The sequence below is a fragment of the Dermochelys coriacea genome, chromosome 4 (assembly GCF_009764565.3).
Source record: "Dermochelys coriacea isolate rDerCor1 chromosome 4, rDerCor1.pri.v4, whole genome shotgun sequence".
Taxonomy (NCBI): Eukaryota; Metazoa; Chordata; order Testudines; family Dermochelyidae; genus Dermochelys; species Dermochelys coriacea.
In genome coordinates, this window is record NC_050071.1 from 13,709,529 (window position 1) to 13,734,282 (window position 24,754).

The following is a 24,754-nucleotide window of genomic DNA, read 5'->3' on the forward strand; positions in this document are numbered from 1 at the left end:
TCAGTTCTGAAGTTTCAAATTTTAGGAATTCCTTAAGTCCTTTGAAAAAAGAAAAGGAGTACTTGTGCCACCTTAGAGACTAACAAATTTATTAGAGCACAAGCTTTCGTGAGCTACAGCTCACTTCATCGGATGCATTTGGTGGAATCTCTAAGGTGCCACAAGTACTCCTTTTCTTTTTGCGAATACAGACTAACACGGCTGCTACTCTGAAACCTTAAGTCCTTTGAATATCTCCTAAGTATACATATACTGATATAATTAAATAGAGACAACTTGTGTGTAGGCATGGCTTAAGAGAGCTATTCACTGTCCAGACTGGCATCCAGGCAACCAGTCACTATGAGAACTGAAAACAACAGCTGGCAGTCAGCAAGAGTCATAAACCTTGCAAGAGAGTCACCCTTGGAAACAGACTATCAGAGGTAATGGGAAAATAATCAAGATGTATTTGAAATACTGTAGACATAACAAATACTAGTTGATGAAACAAAAAAAAAAGTAAAAATTCTTCAAATTCTTAAATTCTTCAAAGGATGCTGAGGGACTGAAAGAATTTGTATTAGTGATTACAGAACCTTCATGTGTACCAAAGCCATCAAAACTGTTCCTGGCTGAAGTCAGTAACAATATAAGCAGCCTAGAATGATTCTGGTTAACAACTGTGTCTTCAAAAACACATCAATGTATACATACATTCTTATTAAGGGCAAAATTTTCAAAAACACTTAGTGATTTAGGAGCCTAGATCACATTTTCCAAAGTGAAACAAGTACTTTTGAAAGTCAATGGCACTTCCACTTTTTTAAAATGGTATTTGTCACTTTTGAAAATTTTACCCTAAGTGACAACTATTTAATATTATTTCAAAGTTAAAGTGTTGCCTTAAACAACAGAATTTAGAGTAGCTCCAATAAGAGGGAAACATAACTTAAGGGCTGCAATATTGAACCTAGAACAATAGACTCCTGATCCATGATTTGGACTCTGCGGCGCTATGGTAATAGAAATAACAAACAGCAGCAACTACACTAGGCCAGAAGTGACTTTGCTTATATTAAACCTCCAAACTTGCCCACTGTGAACTAAATGTTTCCAGAAGCCTGATCAAACTGTGATTTGGCCAAGTGCTCAGGGGATTAAATAGAAGTGACTCCTGCTTGCTTATGAAACCATTACAGACACTGGTCACGTTTTCTTTTTCAAAATTTGTTCAAAGTGTGAAAGTTCTCTGTATACAAATCTAGCAGCTGGAGTTAAAGTTCTTGATACAGACAACATGATCTATCTCCAGTATTCAGGGGGTGGTTTGTGTATCAGACAATTTTTTTTTTTAATGATAATGTAAATCTGGCTTTATGTTTGAGGTATCATCCTTGAGCATTTGGAATACAGTAAATCTTGAGTGCTTAGATTCATTCAGGACACAGATTACTTTACCTCATTTGATCTTCTTAGTGTCCCAAAATGCTCCTAGATAGGCCACTTAAAATACCTATGTGACCAGTTTTGAAATCAATGTCAAAAGTAGAGATGTTATCAGTGAGTCATTTAATTCTTAGGAAATAAAGGTTGCAGATTTTATTTAAAAATTTTGTAACATTCTATTAACTTGGATACATCTTGCATGATGATACAGCATCTAAAAATAGAATAAAATACTTGGCCTCCAGTACATGCAGTTTTTCAGGAAGGTATTTATTTTTGCAGTTTTTTTTGCTGACCCCAATAGTTGGATTTGTTGAGAGATGCATCCAGATGCTGAAGTCTGTAAATTAAATGCTAAAATCTTATGTGCAATTGGTTCCTACAGAAGGAAGTTTTACAGAAGGGATTACAAAAGGACAGATGGATTAAAATAGCATTATGGTTTTAAGTAGCTCTCTTAAATATACTTAAGTATACTTCCTATGAAAGCTGTTCAAATGGTTGCATATTGGCTCCTTTTGGAAAGCTCCATGTAGCCTTTAGTTTAAAGCTTACAGGTTAGGGTTCTTAAGCGTATACAACAATTTAAATTGAGCATCTAACACAATTTGGATTCAAACAAAATTAAGTACGTTTGTTTAGAATATCATTGCAGAAAACATTAAAATCCCTAACACTCTGCAGACTTTGTCCTAAAAAATTTATGTTTCCTAATGAATGACTGTTATGCTGACATCAACTCTGATCAAAACTGTTGGCTCAGTTGAAAACTGACAAACAGCTGGAAGTCAGGCCAATCCACTTGTGTGTTAGCAGAAGATCAAAAGAGGCTGTTAAATGTATGTGAATGTTTGGTGTTTAAACTTCATAAAATTAATGAGATTTTTCACGCATTATTTTCACTTATCTGTATCTTGTTAATATTTTGGATGGTATATGACCCTCAATATCTAAAATAACCCTCCAAACGTGAAAGAAACCTTGTATAATGCAAATGAAGTACTTTTATCAGAAAGGTCACTTCAAAGTGAGTGGTCAGTGTGGAGCATTCAGAGTTTAAAGACTCTAAAAGCAACTGTTTCTCACCACCATCAAAGGAAAAAAACATATGATAGCTATAAATATAGATATAAAGGAAAATCCTTCATCTCTGGACTGTTTGGATTCTAACAGGGCAGAATAACTGAACTGAGGTAGGCATTCATTATTGTGAGCCATTCTAGACAGCATGAAAATGGCATCAAAGCATGGGATGATAAAGGATGTCTCCAAGGGGCAGTCATGTAGTTACCACTGAAGATTCATCAAGACAAATCCTAAAATCCATGAGTCGCATGTAGGTAGGTAGTTGTAAAAATAATCAACTCTTTCTGAAGGCACAAAATTTGAGAAAGTTATATAAACCCAGGTGTACAAAAGGAACTACATAAGACAATATATTTGGCTAGCCACTTAAGGTGACCAACTTTCTTGTACAATACCAATACTAGTTAATATATGGGCTATGATTTGTCATTTTCTGTTATTTTTTAGCGTCCGTGATTTGTTATTCTTGTAAAATTAACTAATTTGACAAATATTTATTATCTATAGTATGGTAGTGCTTAGAGGCCCCACAGGAGATGGGGGCTTCATTGTGCTAGACAGCATACATACATAGTAAGAGGCAATCCCTACCTCAAAGAGTTTACAATGTAAATAGACAATACAAAGAGCGGAGGAAGGGAAGCATTCTTGTTAGCTGGGATTACATGGGTGGGTGGGGAAGAGGGGAGTGGTCAGGAAGTTGGAGTACTGCAAGGGGTAGGATGCCACTAGGCTTTGGAACCCAAGACATATGGCTGCTGTCATGCTTAGCTGTGGGCAGAGGGAAGGTGATGTGGCTTGCATGGAGTAGAAGTGTTATGAAAAGTAAAATCTTAAATCTCAAATTAGTGCACAAACTGAATACAGTTTGGGAACGTGTATTGTTCTAATTTGTATAAAATGCATGGCTATGATTTAAAATGACCATCTGTATAAAATAATCTATGTAACAAAGCTTTCAAAATGACCCCAGTAGAGATGCCAATATTTCAGATAACGGGCCAGTAAGTCTTATCAAGTGGTACAGTGCAGAGTTCAATTTGCATTTTGGGTTTCTCCCACTTTTTCTAAGTTACCATTTCAAACCATGCAATAAGGAAAGGAGAAGACATCAGATTCTTTTATTGCTATTGGGTCTGCCTGTAACACAAATATTCACAAATTCAAGAAGGGTAATTACAAAAATCTAATTTGTAGGTGGAACGTTCGTGTGTGTACAATATACAGCTATATAACTAACTGAGTTCTATCTACAAATCAGAAATATAAGTTAAACATGTCTGGGAAGAAAAAAGACAATCGTGGTCAAACATAGCTATTTATTTTTTTCCTTATAAACGGCATTCAATTTCTTACTGAAAAAACCTAGAATTTAAATATTTTTTCATCCTATCACATACAGCAATCTGTATACATTATTTACATCTCTCAAATAAACATGTTGCAGATTTTCAGACATTCAACTTTTTTTCTAATCAAAAGCTGTTTTGATCTAAAACTAAAATACCAATCAATAAAGACTACAAACTGAAGCAATGTTGGCACGGTTATCTTACAGTACAGATTCCCAAGTTGCATTTAATATTTTACACCTATTTTTTCTTCCAGCTGCTTTAAGATGTATAAAGAAGTGAATATGAAGGTTACAGTGTTGCTTTTGCAATATCTTTTTGCCTCCAGCAATTAATTTTTATTCAAACCTCATTCACTTTTATTGCATTCATCTCTCACCTCCATTGCACATCAAGGTATTGCTTCCAGTAGTAGTATTTAGCAATACAACTCCAGCATATAGGAAGAATCAAAACAGCAAAGAATTAAGTGTTCCCTCCAAGACTTGTGTCCCAAAATGTCCCTAGTTGCACATGTACAAAAATAATGAGTACAGTTTAATGGATATAAAAATTAGTTTCCCCTAAAAATACAGTAATTTATGAAGAATAATTTAAGGAGAGCTCTTAAAACAAAAATGAGGTTTTTGAAATTTAGTCGTTTTGCAGTCTTCAATTGTTAAGAGGAAATTATACTTTAAAAGAAGGAGAAAAAATGTGCATAACAGCATAACATTCTCAATGTCCATGTTAGTTATCTACTAAAAAGATAAAACATCAAAACTTTTACACAGTTTTAAAACCTCAACATTAGAGGTGCTAGTGATTCAGTCTGGAAAACTCAAATGAAGTTACCTAAATAATGGTGGGAGTTTCCTAGTGGAAGAAACAGGCAGGTCTATATTCATGCTGTACCTTTAACAGTCCAGCTGAAAACTGTTGTTTTATATACAATAACATAGCACTCCAGAAAAAAAAAAATCACCAGTGTTGGCTCGCACAAAAAATACCTCTAAATGAAATATTTTTAATAAAACTAGTATGGTGATTCAGGGAAAGGGGGCTAAGAAAGAAAAAGGAGGAATCTGGAAGGTAAAGAAAGTCAATAGCAGCAAATAGGCATCGTATACCTGTGAAGTGAGTTTCAGAGAGAATGTTCAGTTCCAAAATATTAAATAGACAACAGTACCCCTCTGTTTTCTATCAAGGTAAATGCAAAAGTTCAAAGGTCTACATTGCATAGTAAGCAGTAAAATAAACTAGAGACACTTGCAAACGGGCTTTCTGCCCCTTTTAAAAATTGTTTTCTTTCTCCCCTTCTACCATGTTGGACATCAATCCAGCTACCAGCAACAGTCAAATGTGGCACATCTTCTCCACTTGTGCAGTTAACTTGAATCCCTGACTTGACTATTAAAGACTTAAAAATGTCTGTGATTAGAATTTATCTACCATCCTAATTGTGTAAATTCCCTGGACCAAATTCACCTCTGGCATAAGATAGCAGAACACAATTAATAGAGTATGTCAGCAGTGACTCATCTCAAGGTAGATTACTTCATGCAGTTACCATGCAAATCACCAATATGATCAAACACGCTGGTAGCTGAAAAATAGTAAAACCTGTTTAAAACCTTATTAAACTGTAAGGCCTTAACCTATACTGGGAGCATAACCAGGTCAGTTGTGGTTTGCATGGTTCTGCTCCCGGTGTCAACAAGGCCTAACGCTCCAATGTTTAATATCAAAACAATGAAATATTTAACCGAGTATCCCTTTATAACATGAATCTAGACTAGTGTTGTGGTTTGTTCTGTTTTTTAAAAGATACTGTTCTGTTACCACGTTTACTAGAGTCCAGCTGAGTTTAAAAACCAAGGTGAATTTTGCTTAATATTTTGATGTGCCCATGCTCTACAAGCGTAAACACACTCAATTCTGGTCCCAAGTCTTTTGCAAAAATATTTGAAAATTAAAAGCTGAAAGTACAATACAAAAACGGATACTCTATCCTATGCACTGCATTAGTATCTTAAATGCTGTTATCTTCAAGATTAGTATAATTAAAGTATTTTCAAACAGCTTTCGTTCAGACAGTGATCTCCAAGCTTTTATTACATATCTAGAAGTAGTGTTAAAAAAAAAAAAAAGGTTTCCACCAACGTTTTTTTCCACAATCCACATTTCATACTTACCATACACTACTCAAGTCTCAACTTCAAAAGGTTTGTCTTCCCTATTCAAAGGAGATGTAGTTTTAAGAGCCAAAACTATCTGTATGAACAGTGACAGAACTAATGGCCTTCTAGATGCCAAGTAACAAACACAGCAGAAGAATAAGATGCCCATGTAAGACAAATATTCTACATATTAATTCTAATATATGAGAGTGTGAACTGCAGAAGAGTGTCCTGAATTTTTATAGCTGCTGTTTTAAAATTGAGATCAAATATCCAAAGTGAGAAGGCAGACCTCCAAAATAAATACAGCTACTGCTCAGCTACAGTCTGCAAATCCCTGCTTTTAAGTTTTGGATTCTTCAGTAGATTAAGCTTTCTACGCTATTTCTGATTAGACCATATAAAAACACCTTTTACTGCTCCATGCATTTTTTTAAAAATTATTTACCATGCCTGCAAGCTCTCAATAGAGAATGCTAATCCAAATAATCACAAGTAAACTGTTTTTTGAAGGGGCTTTCTGGTTAACACTGTTCTCATTTAGATATATAGCAAAGCATTGACTATGGCCATGTCTGTATTACAAACTTACTTACATCAGCATACAGCTGCTGCAGTTAGTATATCGCTTGTGTGAGCGCGTATGGGGTTCGTTGTGTTAGCAGAGCGTATAATCACCAAGAACACTTGTATCAATGCATAAGTATCCCACTGTGCAACTCGCCACCATCCGGTGCACTTTTAGGAAGTTTTGACAATGTTTGATGGGGCAGAAATGAGTTGTGCAGGGTAACTGGAAGCATGGGGTCAACTTTCCAATTTGCAACAGTCTCCATCCCATAGCACCACCTGTATCCCATAATTTTGGAGACTTTTTTTTTCAAAATCCCACAAACCCATGTGGCTCTCCTTGCCGTCTGCCATCTCTGACAAAAGCATGGATCCTGTACACCTCTGCACTGTTTTAATGAGTATTGCAAGCACAGGATACACGATCCTGCAGTAAGTGCAGAACCACAAGAAGAGATGCGGGGAAAATGATGATTCCTTGGATGACAGATTGCTGTGGGACACAGCAAGAACCAATTCAAGGTGCTTGTTGGCATTCATGGAGCAGCTGCAAATGGTGGAGCACTGCTTCAAGGCCCAAGAAACAAGCACTGACTGATGGGATTGCATCATAAAGCAGGTCTGGGATGACAAGCAGTGGCTGCCAAACTTTCAGATGTGCAAGGCCACATTCCTAGATCTGTGTGCTGATCTCCCAAGCCCTCCAGTGCAGGGACACCAGAATGAAAGTTGCACTGACAGTGGAGAAGTGAACAGCGACTGCACTGTATAACTTGCAATGCCAGATTCCTACTGGTCAGCTGGGAATTAATTTGGAGTTAGGAAATCCACCAAGTGGGCAGTTGTGATATAAATGTGCAAGGCCATTAATCACCTCCTGCTAAGCAAGACTGTGACACTCTACAATGTGGAGAACATAGAGGATGGTTTTGCAGCAATGAGGTTCCCAAAGCGCAGTCAAGCGACAGATGGCATGCATATCCCTGTTTTGGGACCAGACTACCTTGCCACAGAGTACATCAACAGAAAGGGCTACTTTTCTATGGTTATGCAAGTATTGGTGGATCACCAGCAATGCTTCACCATCAGTGTGGGCTGGTCAGGGAAGGTGCATGATACTTGCATCTTTAAGCACACAGAACTGTTCAGAAAGCTGCAAGCAGGGACTTACTTTCTTGATTGGTGTATTACCATGGGGAATGTTGAAATGCCAACAGTGACCTGGGCAACCCAGCCTAATCCTTACTCCCTGGGCTTATGAAGCTGTATGCCAGCCATCTTGGCAGCACCAAGGAATGCTTCGACTATCAGCTCAGCAGGTATAGCACGACAGTTGAATGTGCCTTTGGATATTTGAAGGGATGCTGGCGTTGTTTACTCACAAGATTGGATCTCAGTGAGAAAAATATCCCAATGGTTATAGCTGCCTCCTGTGTCCTGCATAATATCTGTGAAGAAAAGGAAGAAAAGTTTCTGCCAGGGTGGAGGTGAAGCAGCTGTCTATTGAATTTGAGCAGCCAGATACATGGACTGTTAGAAAAGCTCAATGTGGCACTATATGGCTCAAGGAGGGTTTGAAAGACCATTTTAAGAGTGAGCCAGGGTAATGTGTGTAGTAGTAATGTAGTCTGTCTAGCACTATTCTTTTGCAGTCCAGAAGGAATTGTGTGGTGATTGCTGTATATGCAGGAATATAACATTGTTAATGCACCTATTAATTTTGTTTGTGAATGATCTTATGAGTTATGTGATACCGTGCAGTAACAGGTAATTGGTCGCTTTCAGAACTGTGAACATCAGCCAGTACACACTGTGAACTAATAAAGATTAATTATGTTCCAACTAATAGAATTTTATTCTGTAACAAAATCTGTACTAAAAAACAAAAATTCAGGAATTTCAAAAACAAATACATTTAAAACTTAATAAAAACCTCAATAAATTAAGAGAACAGAACTTATGAAGGGGAAAGAACATTCATGTCCATTTCAGCTACACATACACAAACCATGGCTTTCACAGGTCAGCATATGTGATGTTTTGATTGTCTTTAATGTCACCCAGGGTGGAGTGCTAGGGGTAGTGCAGCAACCCATGCTGCCACGTGGAATGTGGTGGGGGGGAGGTATAGAAAGGTTCCGATATTGAGGTCTCAATGGGCTGCAAAGGGAGGTGAGCTCAGGATTGTTGGTGCACCTGCAAGTACACCAGAGTCTTCAGCATCTCTGTTTGTTGCCTGCAAAGCCCCATTATGTCCAGGTGTATCTTCCTCTTCTTTTCCTGGGTCTTTCTCCTCTCCACTCTAGACTTCTCTAGGCTGTCTGCAATGTTCATCCTCCAGTGCCTGTGATCACAGTCCACTTCGTCACTGGCTTATAGGATCTCACTGAACACGTCGTCCTAAATCCTCTTCTTTCTCTTCCTTATATGGCTCAGGCGTTCCACAGGTGTGGAGGGGAGACCCTGAAAGCCACAATGGAGCAGATGCAGATAAAACACAGAGGTATCGTTGCCACGTATTCACTATGGAAAGTGAAATTTAACATGCTGAACTCACTCCCTTTGCTCCCCAAAAGTTTTAAGCACTACATTCTCACTTCTGCTTCGATTGTTTGAGCACGGTTCTTGTCACAGCACCTGCCCTGGTGAGCCTGGGGAAACGAGGAGGGAATTGCTCAACTGCATGCTTCTAGTAGTATAGGACAATGGCACTGAATATTGGCACCATTTTCCACAGGCGGTGGGGACTTTACCTAGTATCTCACTCCTGAGGGTAACGGAGTCAGAGAGCACAGCTGCTGCTGGTGTCCAGAAGCTGCCCAGGCCCGTATGCTGCTAGCCTGCGTACTGCAATGGTACCTGCTAAAGTTATCACTGACTGGCGTGGGTAAGTGTCCTACCATGGCAATAGAAATAAGGCTGCTATCCCTAGAAACCTTTGGCACAGGATTGCAGAGTTCCTCCATGAAAGTTTCATTGAGATCTCCACAGAGGATTCAAGGACATCCCTGTGCGCACAAATAAACTGCTCTGTATGCCGCCCTCCGCACAACTCTAGAGGGGACTGAAAAGCAGATAGCAATGCTGCCTCTCTTGGTTGTACCACTCCCTCTTGTAGCACACGTAAATTAATGATAACTCAAAAGATGTGCCCTGCTACTTTGAGGTGGGGGGCATCTCTGTTATTGAAAATTAAACTACACACTTATCTGAGCTTTCTTCTCCTACATCGGGCTCTCCTGTGCTCAACTGGTGGAACTGGCTGGACTGCGCTGCAGTCAAAAACAGGTCCTGGCTCGCTGTGCAGCTGGATTCCCCCCCTGTTGTCTATCTCCTATTCTCCTCCTCCTCTTCCTTGTCCACCACCTCCTTCTCGCTGTTCATGGCTTGGGTCTGTGACTCAGGCTCCTCAGAAGTATCCATGGTGCTTTCAGAGAGTGGGGTGGTTTCTCCACCAAATACAGCATGCAGCAATTTGTAAATGCGGCAGGTCTGTGGCTTGGCAATGGATTGATTGTTGATGGCCTTCTGGTATGCCTGCCACAGCTCCTTGGCTTTTCTGTAGCACTGCCGCTGGTCCCTGCTATACCCCTTCTCATGCATCCCCTGAGCAATCTACTCAAGTCTACATTTCTACTGCTAGTTCGGAGCTGTGCCTGCACAGCCTCGTGTCCCCGGAGGCCCAGGAGATCCAATACCTCCTGTGTACTCCAGGCAGGAGCACATCCGGAGCATGTAGGCAGCAGCATCAGGTGGGCAGTTCCGCTGAACAATGGAGAACTGCTATGTGTGCTCGCCAAGACAGAAAAAGGAATTTCAAAAATTAATAGGGCTTTAAAAGGTGGGAGTTGGGGAGAGATGCTTCTGGCCTCTGTGCCACCTGGGCAGCGGAATTCACAAGAGTGACCATAGTGATCAGTGTGGGGCAGCTGCTGGAGCACAGTAACAGTCACATAAATAACACAGTGTCTACACTCACAATGTGTCGACCTAATCCTATCAACCACAGCTCTACACACCTCGGGGAGGTAGTGTTATTAAGTTGGCATAGCAGGGCACTTATGTCACATTTAAGTGAAGACATTTGCACAACGAGGTCAATGTATGGTGCCTTTTGTCAACATAACTTTGTAGTGTAGACCAGGCCAAAGTCTAGTGCCTTCTAGAGATGCAAGAAGATTACCAAATGTCAAAATATTTTTCCTCTTGCCGGAAGCATAATCTGCACACTGAAAACCCACACTGACCAGTAAACCAATACTGATTACAGTAAGCTCAGCAAAGCAGTTTTCAGTGGAAATGAAAATTAATGACGCAGATGCCATTAGCTATTAAAAGCAGCACCACTTACGCCTCCATACAATTAAAAGCCTGTCAGTTTATTTCCATTACAAGCCCCCAGTTTTCAGCTATAAAATGTTCTTCAGACTGAAGCAAAGCATAAAAGGCCACAGACCCAAGAGCAATTAAAAAATTTAGTTTTCTTCATGTCTGAAACGCATTAGAACAGTTTGTTCAGTGTAAGTTTTAGGGGATGACTCTGCCATCTGAATAGTCAGATGAATGCCTTTATGTGCCCCGGTAACTCAAAACAAAAAGGATTTAGAGCCATTTAGTCTGTTGAGTTAATTATCCAGGAACTAAAAAGACCCTCGGACCGTAACAGATCTACAGTTAATTATAGCTAGAGTTCTGAAACTGGATTTAGTATTTGGATCAGTTGTCTACCCCATCCCATACACATGAATAGCCTCCAAGGAGCCCCCAAATGCAAGGAAATAAAATATTAAGACCAATACTTCGGCATCGACTTGTGCAGCTCAGCCTAGATAAGTATCGAGTTCCCTGTGATCGTACTTAACATGGAAGACCAAGACCAGCCCCTTTTATGTGCACAGCACAGTTTGCTAGGAGGGGGAGGCATAGGGAACCACTTTCTCCAACACTTGAATGAGACGTGGGGGGACTGGTTCTTGCACAAGCCAGTACATCACAGCCTCAGAGTGGGCATGTTCTGACACTAGGGAGTGCATTCAGACGTACAGCCAGCTACTGCATGCACTGCTGGCTGAAGCACATCCAAGCTGCCCTTGCTGTGGACTCCTGCAATAAATTACACATTGCTATGCTCTTCCTAGTACTGGCCCAGAGCCTATAAACTCTAGGAACAGTAAGTAAAACGTTGGGTGTGAATATTCCAATTGTCGGAAAATAAATTGTGTTCATACCCTTTTTACTTCTTTCTGATGTAGGAAGAGCTCAAAGATCTTCTTCCCAAGAGCAGGTAAGGTTTTGGTTTTTTCATATAAGGAAGAGACTGGAACATCAGCAATTGAGAGAGGAGGGGATTTTAGTCTGACTTTTTAAACCTGTTTTTTGTTCAAATACGTGAAAGAAAATCAATCTGTGTGAAAGATTCAAACATCTTGACCCTTCAACTGTGGGCTCAGGAAGCTCCCACTCTGGTTTTTCAAGGAGGCTTCCAGAAAAAACAGGAAGCCAAAACCTAATATTTCTAATGTAAGAGAGCAAAAGAATGGCAACTGCTTCTCCTTTTCACCCCATTTTTTGGGAACATCTTTCAGACCTAGATATATCACAAAGAAGGACAAAGACACAAACCCAATTGCTTCCCCCACCCCTTGGCAGCTTGTCTTTAAGGCCGATAAAACCCTGTGCTGTAATTTGACCTGTAAATCCAAGATATAGATCAGCTAACATACACCCAAGGGATCTGTATATCTCAAAGAAACATTTTGATTAAGCTGAGGGAACAATGTCTGAATGTTAAATTATAATTTTAACTTTTCTGCTGCCATGCTAGTATAATCAATTGTAAGATACAACGTGAGCATGGCTTACCTTACTAATTTGTAACAGCTATCTAAAACGTGGACTTTCTATACAGGAGAAGCAATGAACAGAGTATCAGGGCAGTTTGCTAGTCCATAGCTGGATTCCCAGAGCTATGCTCAGTTCAGGTAACAAATAAGGTTACGATATCAGTAATCAGTGAAGCAAACAAAAAGTCAGCTAATATCAGCTTTTGCAACACTAGAAATCTTTTGCCCAGTTGGAGGATATTTGTTTATGTAAAAGACTGTTTTCTAGCTTCAGATGATTTGGCTCAGTAAGTAAGTAATAGTAAAGCAATGGAGTTTCCTATTTCAAGAATGCGGGTCTGACTTCCAAAATTAAGTGTGTATGTAATCTGTATATGCAAATACCACTTGCATCTGCATGCACAAATGGCCAGTTACAAATTTTGCAGGCTCTTTGCATGTGTAATTGGGTTTTTCCATACATAATTACCCACTCTTAACTATCAAAGTAAAAAATGTGTGTCAAGAAGAGATATGTGAAATGTTTGTATGGTTTCAGGATATCCTGCAACACTTCCATTGTTCTGTCACAAACTGTAAAAATCTAAAGATCACCAAGGTTCAAGAGCCATGCTAGTGCATAATAATAATAGCTAATTCTTTTATAGTGCTTTTCATCTTTAGCTCTCAAGTGCTTTACAAAGGAGGTCAGTACAAAATGGGTCAATTTACGTCTTTGCATCAAAATCATGTAAAATCTGTGGTTCTGCTAAATTATGATGCAAGAGCAGGTGAAAACTGGCTACTTTTTCATTTTGAGATTTGGCACCTAGATGATACTATGGGGATGGCACATTACAAATGTGTAAGACAAATGTATCTGAAGTCAAAATTTGACAGATACAAAGATACACAGAAGATTGAAAGCAAAGACACATTCCATATGAATTTCTGAGATGGAGCCCCCTGAGTTTCACATAGCTATAGCACAGAGATGTCCAAATAGTAGTCTGTGGACCACTGGCTGGTGATCAATGGAAATGTCTTGTCACATGGTACTGGTTCTCCCAGTTTCCAGTTTGAGAGAAACTGCACCAGAAAGGGAGGGACATATGAAATAAAAGAAAAAGGAGATTGTGTGATTGTTTTCTCAAAAAGAACAAAAGCACTTGCCACACTAAAAACAGCTAAAAATGTACAAATATTACTTAATATAACTTTCCCCATGTAAACAATTTCTGTAGTTGCCACAGAGACCTCATACAATTATGAACGAGATGGGCTGTGGGCCTTCTGATTGCAAATGGAAAGTGATCCACAAGACAATCTTTCTACAAAGAGATGTTCTCTTCTGAAAAAGCTTGACAATCTGAGCTCTAATCTCGAGTTTGCTATTTAAATGTGAACAGTAAAAAGCTTCACTCTAGTGGATTTAAAACAAGATTTTTCTTATTACTACTTACGTGTCATTTTTGATGATGAATAAATAGATTTTTCCTTCTCACTGAAGATACTTTTGCAAATTGGTTGGCTCATTTGGGAAATGCTAGGAAACTTTATTAAAGGAAGTAATGTACCTTACAGTACATTAGGCTGGCCTGAGTTGATATTTATATTAACAAAATAAATATAAGTAACAAGGAATGCAAAACTACAGTGGAACGGAGAGCCAGCCCTCTGCTATCCTGGGTTGTCCATTATTTTAAAATCTTTATCATTTAGGTCTGGTGACTAGGACATGATCTGAAGTGTCACCATCACTATAATTTTTCATTTTTACTTTTTTAGAAATACCTAGTTTTGAGAAGCTTTATATTCATCTTTTTTAATGGTGATACTTTGTATTAAAAGCTGGAGATCACTGATTTAAGTAAGTTATGGCTTTTGTACCTTAAGCACATATATTCTAAACCAAGCATCAGTAAGTGTCCTGGGTAGGTTATATTTTCTGTTTCCAGCAATGTTCAGTATTGTGTGTGCTTTGCACCTCAGAAGTGAGTCTGCCAAGGCACTTAGAGAATGTAAGTCTTTTAGGGATTTAGTGAGAATGGGCTACAATTGACACAAAAGAGAACCCATCCATCAGCAGTGTCAAATCCCCCAACAAGCATACTTCCTTTAGAAACACTCAAAACCTACTAAAAATCCACAATGAGAAAAAAAAGCCATTTACTGCATGTCACTAAAAGACAAAGATTTCCCCTAATAAAAGCACAAAGAGTGGATCTTGGCTGCCCGTAAAAACAGAACAAGGTTTTGTTTTGTTTTCAAAGGAGAACAAAACAAACAAACAAAAACCCCAGAAATACCACACGCTTGCTATTTCCACAAATCCACTTCCTTTTATCTATCCTTAGAGGTCAGTTTTTCAATCAGTTCTTGAAGTGGAGCCAGTTCTCTTCTGTCAATAAGGTTGAATTCCTGTAGAAGCGGGGGGGGGGGGGGAAGAACAACATTTTACTTGCATAGACAATGTCATGTTAGTACCAGCTTTACATTTAATTATAAAGTTACCCTGCAGTTTGCAATCGTCCAGGCTTACCTGTTAGCCATTTGCAACATCTAGGTAGCTGGTTCAAATCCAGTCTAGGTTACTAATGACTAAATATGGTTACTATCATCAGAAGGCTATTCAGCAGCTTATGTGAAATGATTTAGTGTGTTCAATAAAGTGCCTGGTAGATCTATATTCCAAAAAAAGATTTTACTTCACACTCAGTAAACTCCCTTCTCAGATCCTGTTCTGCATTAAGGCCATCCAACAATGCAGCTCAGACAGTTTTCCCCCTTTTATAACTTCTAAAGGGCCACTTCCTTGGTGGAAAACAGTAGCAGCCAGTAAATGCACTCTTTGCAGCTTGATTTCAGAGTTTTCTTCTTCTACTGGCTGTGAATTAAGGTTTTCTTTGGTACTTATCTGTTTTGTGGAAACATGTAATAATCCACTGTTGCAATCTGTTAATACTTATAGCAATAATTATACACTGGAATACAAGTAAGGTAGTAACTTGGGCTTAGAGCTTCCCAATTATGTAAAAATACCTGCTTCTATACCAGCTGCTAGAAAACTCAAAGAATGGTATTTTTATATATCAACATTTTAATATATCCTGTCTTCAGAGTAAATGGCAACCATTACCATAGCATTCTTATGCTAATTTACCTGAACAAAAAAAATAAAGTGCTTGAAGGATGTATTAAGATGTGCCTCTTCTTGCAGCTGGATCACTGGATCAAAGTGCTGGTGGTAAATGTGAGCATAAACTCTAAAGAGACGCTTTAGAATGGTCTTTGCCACTGACATGAAGTTCTTTGGGAAAGGAACACCTAAAAAAAAAAAATGTATGGTAAGCTCTTTGGGGGCAAAGACCGTGTCTTCATAGATCTTAAAACCAGAGGGACTATTATGATCACTTAGCACATAACACAGGCCATGGATTTCATCCAGTGATTCCTATAATCAAGCCTATAATGCCTATCTGAGTTAGAGCTTATGTTGCAGAAAGACATCCCATTCTTGCTTTAAAGACTTCAAATGATGGAAAATCCCCCTCTGCGTAAATTGTTCCAATGGTTACCCTTGCTGTCAAAAAAAAAAAAATTGCACTTAATTTCTAGTTTGAATTTGTCTAGCTTCAGCTTCCAACCACTTGTTATGCCTTAGTCTGTTAGATTTAAGTGTCCTCTACTATCAGAAATCTTCTCCCCATGTAGGTACATAACTATGATCAAGTTACCTCTCAACCGTCTCTTGGATAAACTAAATGGATTGAGCTTCTTTTGTGTCTCACAGACTTCAAATCAGTACGACAGACTTCAAATCATTCTTGTAGCTCTTTTCTGAATCCTTTCCAATTTATCAACATACTTTTTACACTGTGGACACCAGAACTAGATGGAGTATGTGAATAGTGGTCTCACTTATCCCTTATACTGGGGTAATAAAACCTCCTTACTCCTACTCAATATTTCCTTGCTTATACATCTAAGGATTGCACTTTCTCTCTTAAGCTACTGCATCTCATTGGCAGTGCATGTTCACTTGGTTATCCACTATGACCCTGTTAGTCATTTTCTGAGTCACTGCTTTCCAAAATATATTCCCCAATCCTATTAAAAAAGGTCTTCATATTATATATATACATATATATATATATACATATACATATATACACACATATACATATACACACACACACGCTTGAACAGGGCCAAACAAAATGGAGATCCAAGCCCTCTGTGCACTACAGTAAGATAAATATTAAATAATTAAAACACACAAAAAACATTACTGTTAATAACAATAAAAGCAGTTTTCCTCTCCCCCACATGCTGTGCCCAACAGCTCTAAACTGAAGCACTAAAGCAAATGCCATACTGCTAACAGGTTCTACATTGCCACCTACTGAGCAGGGGATAGTTGGGAAGAGGGATGACTTAAAAAAACAAGCCTATTATAGGTTCATTGCACCTGACTAAAACCATGAACAAGTAAAAGCAAAAGACATTTGATTTTGACAGATGGTCCATTTTATAAAATGGGCTGTCATCAACTGCTTCCTGAATAGTGCCGTGCATTTAAAGAAGCCTCCTCAAAACATAAACCATTTCCCAATTTATTTGTAAACAGTAAGTTCTGTATTCACAATCAAGGATGCAATGCTGACCCAGTAGGGGAATACCTCCTTGGGGCTCTGCTTATTTTGGTAATTGGGAAAACACTATATTCTGCAAAAAGATACTGAGGATAGGGTACAGGGGTTGGAATTACTTTTCCTCCTGTCCTATTTCTCTAGGAGAAACACTCTGCTTTTTAAAAGGAGAAAGCTGAAGAATCAATGAAAATACAGTTGCTTGTTTAAACAGAAACACCCTTTTTTTAGATCCTGAATTTTAACAGGTTTTTATTAAGGATTGCTCTATTATGTATCATGTCCAATAGCCAGGCACACAAATTGTACCTGCTTAAACAGATGCAAGTACCTTTCAACGTACAAGTACATTGTTCTTTAACTGTCCTACAGCAGTCACTGATCATTTAAGAAACAACTCAATATTCAACAGCTCACTATTTCTGTTTATTGCTGAGTTCCCTTTGGGGCTGAATCAATATTTTTTCCTTCCTGTAAATTCAGACACAAAGCTACACATGCTTTTTTCAGCGCTAAGAGATCTTAATAGTCCTGTACAACTGGATGCTGATTTCACTGTTCATTTTTACCTATTTTGGATGGAAATAGTGTTTCGTCATCCAGCTGATCCTGGACCCAAGTCATCAGGTAATCAATGTACTTTGGTGCTGAGCACTTGATTGGTTTCTTTATGTTTGTGCCATCTGCCCAGTGATACTCGTATCTGTGTTGGAACAGAAAGGAAAGACATCTCTTGAACACACAACTGAGTCATTCATACAAAAGCCTTGGAAAGATTTTTCATTTCTTTTTAAGGATTGAACTTGATTTTTATACTGCTTTTAGAGACACTCACTCCAGGTCCTTCCCTACCACCAACTCAGGAATGAAAACGACTGCTGAGTGCTGCAGTGCTAAAGTCCTCCCAAAGGAACCAATGAGCTATTATATATATACATATATAAAATATAAATAAATAAATAAATAAAAATAAATATTCCTCTAAATACAAAAGAGAATGATACCGCCAGTTTAAATCCATGTGCTTTCAGAGAAAACATCGTTACCTATCCTACAAATCTGATCTTAAATTATTATAACTGAAAGAATTTAAATAAATCTTAACTTTTAAACAGCTTAAGTTTACTCTATTTTTTTCAGTTTGGACTGAAAATAGCCTAGTCTCTTTCATTTTCTATTCTTAACACAATAGCAGAATGCTGTGATGTTTCAGTGGCAAATAGCAGGGGAATGTTTGTTTAAAAATGTTTCCTCCAGAATTAAAATTATGAGAAAAATTTTATTTGTCATACATCTTTGTAAAAATATATTTAAAATATATTTGTTTTACACAAGAGCAAAATTGTGGACAATTTAATCAGACAGTGCCTGTTTTAAACAATTTAAAGTGTTTTGTCAGTTAAATCAGCAACTAGGAGAACCTTTTCATAATAATTTATGGAAGAGAGATCAGTTACGGCAATAAACAAGACTAACGTTTATTTACACATCTCTCTTGGTTTATCAAATCATGGATAGTTCTTTGAAAAATCTAGTCAATGTAGAACGGCAGTCAAAAAAGCAAACAATGTTAGGAACCATTAGGAAAAGGACAGATAAGAAGACAGCAATATCATAATGCCACTAAATAAATCCATGGTACGCCCACACTTTGAATACTGTGTGCTGTTCTTGTCTCCCCATCTCAAAAAAGATATATTAGAATTGGAAAAGGTACAGAGAAGGGCAACAAAAATTATTAAGGATATGGAATAGCTTCCATACAAGGAGAGATTAAAAAGCCAGATTTTTCAGGTTGGAAAACAGATGACTATGGGGAGATATGATAGAGGTCTGAAGTATCATGAATGGTGTGGAGAAAATGAATAAGGTAAGTGGGCTGGCATACTGCTGAGAGAGAGGAGCTATTTAAAGAGGCAGATTCAAATGAGGATATATAACTGTTCTCACAGCAGACATGTAAGGCAGAGGAACAGCAATTTCATATTTAACTAAGTTATTAGCTTAGGCCAAAATTGAGATTTGTGGATACTCTTCACTTCTAAAAGTCAGGCCTCTTTTGTTTAGGTGCCTGAATACAGAAGTGCTGAGTATCCACAAATCTAACTGAAGTCAAAGGGATCTTTTAAGTGCTCGCTCAGGGGAGAAAAAAAAAAAGCAGCCACTTTTTTGAAGATACCTAAACTTGGACTTGCAAACCTAACCTTAGACATCCAGATGTGAAAATTTTGGCCTTCATGTTTTTTCTGGAGTGTACCTATTGGCACACATGAAACACAATGAGAAAAGGGGGAAATGAAGCAATACTCAATTTCCCCTCCTTCCTAGTACCTTGTAAACATATTACTTTAACAATGTATTTTATACAGACTAATAACTTTTCAATGTGTTTGATCTGCTTATGGTTACATGACAGTTGATATGGCAAATATAGTAGAGGACTGATGATGGAAAGCAGGTGTAGCTTGTTTTGGTTGGGTTGAGGAAAGAATATGGTATGAATAGGAGACATTGTTTCAAGACACGAGTAAGTGAAACTTACTATTTTCTTTCCCTATTTTTATTTTTCTGACAACTAGTCATACAATGGACGACTGGGTAGTGGAAGGCAGAACAATAAGGACTGTTCCTGCTGCTGCTACTGACCTCAATGGGCACGTCTACGCTAGAATTTTTACCCGAGTTAATCAATTGCCAGTTACTCAAGATACCAAATATGCTTGTAAAGGGCTAGTCTGGTAAAATCTCCAGTGAAGACCCAGAGCCACAGGAACAGGACTGAGCCCATAGTGCATAACTATGTATATGTGAAGAACATAAATTGACCCTTGGCTAATAATAGTAATCATTCCAGTCTTATACCTGCAAGCAGCTTCCCATCTCCAAGCAAGATCTCAGGCCAGGGAGGTACGCAAAGAACCCTAGGAAATAACTTTCTGTACTTAAAGGTCCCTTCCTAAGATAGCTGCTGGAAAGACGTAGTGAGTGTGAGCTGCAAAGACCCCAGACACAGACACCCAGAAGCTGCTTGCATTTAAAACTTGCCCAGAACACAAGGTAGGATTCCCTATGTCAAAAAGTTCTTTAGCCCAATCTGTCCACTTCCAAGGGGTTACCTCAAATATTTATCTTGGTATTTGCAAAGACTAAACACTAATAATGTGCAGCAGATGCACAAGACTCCGTACCCATGCCAGGGGGAAGGTTATTTTCACCCATCAGTGGATCTTCAGTTTGGTTACATATTTCATAAGCTTCTGAAAATAAACTTTCCAGTTTTGCTTTGAAAACTAGAGATGTCTCAGTGATTTGCAACAGTGAACCATTTATATGCTACATGTTACTAATCAGATATTGTTTCCCTTTTAATATAACTAAATAGTGCTACACCCATCTTATCAAAAAAGTATGGAAAAATCTACATATCCTGCACTTTTCAGTTTTTGTAGAAGGATGTTGCAACCAGAGAGCAGGACACTGGAAGTTAACATATGTATTTTTGTAGTGATTAACTAGAGGGTTGCATATAAACCAAATTAAATAGTAAATATCTGTAGCAATAGTAATACATAGTTTGCGTATTACAATACATACAATTACAATACAGTAATACATAAAATGCTTCTCATCTGATGATCTCAGAGTGCTTTACAGTATCGGTAAGTATCATCCCCATTTTAAGTTGTTAAGAACTCTTCTTCCTTTCTCTCTCTCTCTCACGCACTCTCACATACACATTCTCTCTCTTTCTCCTCCCCTACACCCACCCCACAAAAAGGTGCATGGCAAAGATTTCTCAAATTAGCTCACTTCAGTTTATGAGACTCATGGTCCAAGAAGATCTACTTCTGCTTTATTTATTTTTGTCAATACTCCCTGTTTTCATTGTCACGGCCCTGAGTTAATTGTACCTTTGACTACTGTCTGCCTTCCTGAGTGCAACCCTCAAGTGTTAAGACTTCTTCTCTTCACCTGACCCAGGATGGAATCCTGCAATTTTCCCACTCTCAGATTGGGTCCTGTATACCAACTGTGATTCCGCAGCGAGTCCCACTATTCTTCCCTTCATGAGCTGTGACCAGTGTGTGACTACAGGGACATAAAACAGCCTTTCCAAAACAAAGTATTACTTAATCTCATCAATAGGAACAAAGCATAACAAAAGCAAAGGGCTCTTAACACAAGAGCCTACATGCGTAATTGTCTTACCTAAAGCGTGGGTAGGCCTAGCTGATGTGACACCCCCATTTCTGGGAACTGGTGGTGGGAGGCAGCTGGGCTCTGGCTCCTGCCATGAAATTGACAAGAGAACCCACAGCTGATGTAAGTAAGGCAGTGTCTACACACACTGCTTCGCCCTAACTACACCGACATAAGCCTTATGCCTCTCGTGGAGGTGCAGTTATTATGTTGGTGTAGTAGGGCACTTAGGTCGGCAGGAGGAAGGCTGAAGTGTAGACACTGACATAATTAGGTCAAAGTAAGCTGCCTTATGTCGACCTTACTGTGTAGTGTAGAGCAGCCCTTTGTTACAGTGTTGGGTGTAGTGACTGCTTATTTTTAGGCTGTAAGGTACGTAGAGTAATTGTATAACCATTTGGCCTTTGGACTTAATAAAAGAATTTATGGTTATATTAGTGTCTGGTGGTCTCCCACATTAATATTTATAATTTTTAATATTAATAATAATTCCAACATGCTAGAGTACATTCTCCACCCTTTGGAAACATGACAAGCAGCACTTTAACAATCAAAAAGACATAACATGCACAAAATATTAAAGGCAGCTCTCACATCCTTCACATTTTATTTATTAGAAATAGTAGCTCTGATCGTGACCCACCTGAAGGAAAAAAAATTCAAGATATGGCCTACATAGTTTTGTACTGATATCACTTTTGTTTAGAGGTGGGATTTTTAACCACAATATTTATTGTTAAAAGTCCTAGTGTGGATGCAATTATACTTGAATAAAGGTGCCTTATACTGGTATAATTTAGGCCATGTTTACACAGCAAACTTTTGCAAACAAGTTACATTGGCATAAAGCTGATGCAGTTAGTATACCACTTGTACGCAAGCATACTTGGTTCCTTGTATTGGCACTGCATGGACTCAGGAGTGCGCGTGTTGATGCTCTGTGTGGTGCACCACGGGTTTCCCATTGTGGTGGGATGTAGGTGCTTGGTTCCACTGCCTTTTGGGGAGATCTGGCAATGCACTGTCAGACAGAAATGAGTCACGTAGGAGCAAGGGGTCACCTTACAGGCAAGCAACTTTCTCCATTCCATAAGGTCATCTACATCCCATAATTTTCCTACCTTTAAAAAAAAAAAAAATCCCACAAGCCTGCGTGGCCCTCCTCGCTGTCTGACATCTCTGACAGAAGCATGGAGTCTGCACAGCTCTGCACTATTGTATTGAGCATTGCAAGCACAGGATGCATGATCCTCTGGCATTTGCAGAGCTACAAGAACCACAAAATCAGCAGAGAACATGATGATTTCGTAGCGGGCCAATGCTGTGGGACACAGCGAGAACCAACTCAAGATTGTTGGTGGTGTTCAACGAGCAGCTGCAGACGGTGGAGCGCTGCTTCTGAGCCAGAGAAATGAGCTCTGATTGGTGGGATTGCATTGTAATGCAGGTTTGGGACGATGAGCGGTGGCTGCAGAACTTTTGGATGTGCAATGTCACATTCCTGGATCTGTGTGCTGAGCTTGCCCCAGTCTTCCAGCGCAGGGACACCAGAATGAGTGCTGCACTGACAATGGAGAAGTGAATGGCGATCACACTGTGGAAACTTACAATGCCTGATTGTTACTGGTCAGTGGGAAATCCCCTCTGGGGGCTGATGTCATGCAAGTGTGCAGGGCCATAAATTGCTTCCTGCAGGACTGTGACTCTTGGCAACGTGCAGGATTTAGTGGATGGATTTGCAGGGTTCCACAACTGCAGTCAAGTGACAGACGGCACGCCTATCCCTATTTTGGCACCTGACCACCTTGCCACAGCGTACAGCTACAGAAAGGGCTACTTTTCTATAGTTATGCAGGTACTGCTGGATCACCAGCGATGCTTTACCAACATCTAAGTGGGATGGTCAGGGAAGCTGCACGACACTCGCATCTTAAGAACACCGGAATATTCAGAAAACTACAAGCAGGAACCTACTTTTCTGACCAGTGGATCACAACAGGCAATGTTGAAATGCCAACAGTGATCTTGGGGGACCAGCCTACCCTTTGCTTTCCTGGCTCATAAAGCCACACACCAGCCATCTTGACAGCACTAAAGAAAGATTCAACTACCAGCTCAGCAGGTGCAGAATGACAGTTGACTGTACTTTTGGCAGACTGAAGGGAAGCTGGCGTTGTTTACTCACAAGGTTAAATCTTAGTGAGAAAAATATCCCAATGGTTATAGCTGCCTCCTGTGTCCTGCATAATATCTCTGAAGAAAAGGGGGAAAAGTTGCTGCCTGGATGAAGAACAGAGGTAGAGCGGCTGTCTGCCGAGTTTGAATTGCCAGACACAAAGGCTATTAGATGAGCTCAACATGGAGCTATATGGGTCAAGGAGGCTTTGAAAAAACACTGACAGTGAACCACAATAATGGGTTGTGATGTATTGTGCTCTACCTGCGCCTTGCTGTCTTGGGGCTTGTTAGGAATTATGGAATACTGTACTTGGTGTATATTTATGAATATAACAGTGTCAATGCACCTATTTATTTTGTGGTGCTTGTTGTACATTTATGATTATTGCATTGTCACTGATCCTGTGAGTTGTGTCAGACCGTACAGCAAGTGGGTGCTTTCACTACCAATAGGCATTCTGCAGCATATGCTGGGAACTAAAATATTAATTATTTTTTAAACAATAAAATTTTATTGAGTAAGGCAAATATTGTAAAAAAATTTCTGTGCAAATTAAAAGCAAATGCATTAAAGCCTTAATAAATTTATGGAACAGAACTTAAGAAGTGGAAAAAAAACATTCAGGTTGATTTTAGCTACCCACAACCACCTTGGCTTTCACATGTCAGTAGATATCAAGCTGTGGTTCTCCTTAACATCCCTCGAGGGAGGAGGGTTGTGGCCTTGGATGCCATGTGGAACATCAAGGGGGATTAGGGAGGTGCTGTAATGGAGTTTTCCAGGGACTGCAAAGGGAGGCGAGTCCGTGATTGTTGAACCTGCAGGTCCACAAGCATCTGCAGCATCTGTGTTCGCTGCCAGAGAAGCCCCATTATGTCCTGGTATGTCTCCCTCCCTTTCCTTTTCCTGGTGGGACTCCTGTGCCTCTCTCCTGTCAAGTCTTTCCAACTTCATACAGTCTGCAGTATTCACCCTCCAGGCCCTCTGCTCACGGTCTGATGCAGTACTGGCTTCCCAGATCTCACTGAACATGTCATCTCAAGTCCTCTTCTTTCTCCTCCTTCTCTGGCTCAGGAGTTCTGCGGGTGTGGAGGGGGAATCCCTCAGGGCTGCAACAGCAGCAGCTACAGAAAAACATTCAGAGATACCATTCTCAATTAACACCATTAATTTGGGCGTGAATAGGGACTGGGTGGCTCATTACAGAAGCAGCTTTGCCTCTCCTGGAATTGACACCTCCTCATCTATTGTTGGGAGTGGACTACATCCACCCTGCTCGAATTAGCCCTGTCAACACTGGTTCTCC

General features: G+C 39.4%; 1 protein-coding gene across 1 annotated transcript in view; it reads right to left on the reverse strand.

Annotated features, from left to right (window-relative positions):
* Positions 1-3,819: 3,819 nt before the first annotated feature.
* Positions 3,820-24,754, reverse strand: part of MOB1B (MOB kinase activator 1B) — a 74,762-nt gene continuing 53,827 nt past the window's right edge. Inside the window, exons 4-6 of the mRNA XM_038398829.2 lie at positions 17,639-17,772; positions 15,581-15,744; positions 3,820-14,838 (exon numbers count right to left, since the gene is read on the reverse strand). Coding sequence (XP_038254757.1) covers positions 14,761-14,838; positions 15,581-15,744; positions 17,639-17,772 — 376 coding nt within the window. The 3' untranslated portion in view covers positions 3,820-14,760. The remainder of the gene's footprint in view (positions 14,839-15,580; positions 15,745-17,638; positions 17,773-24,754) is intronic.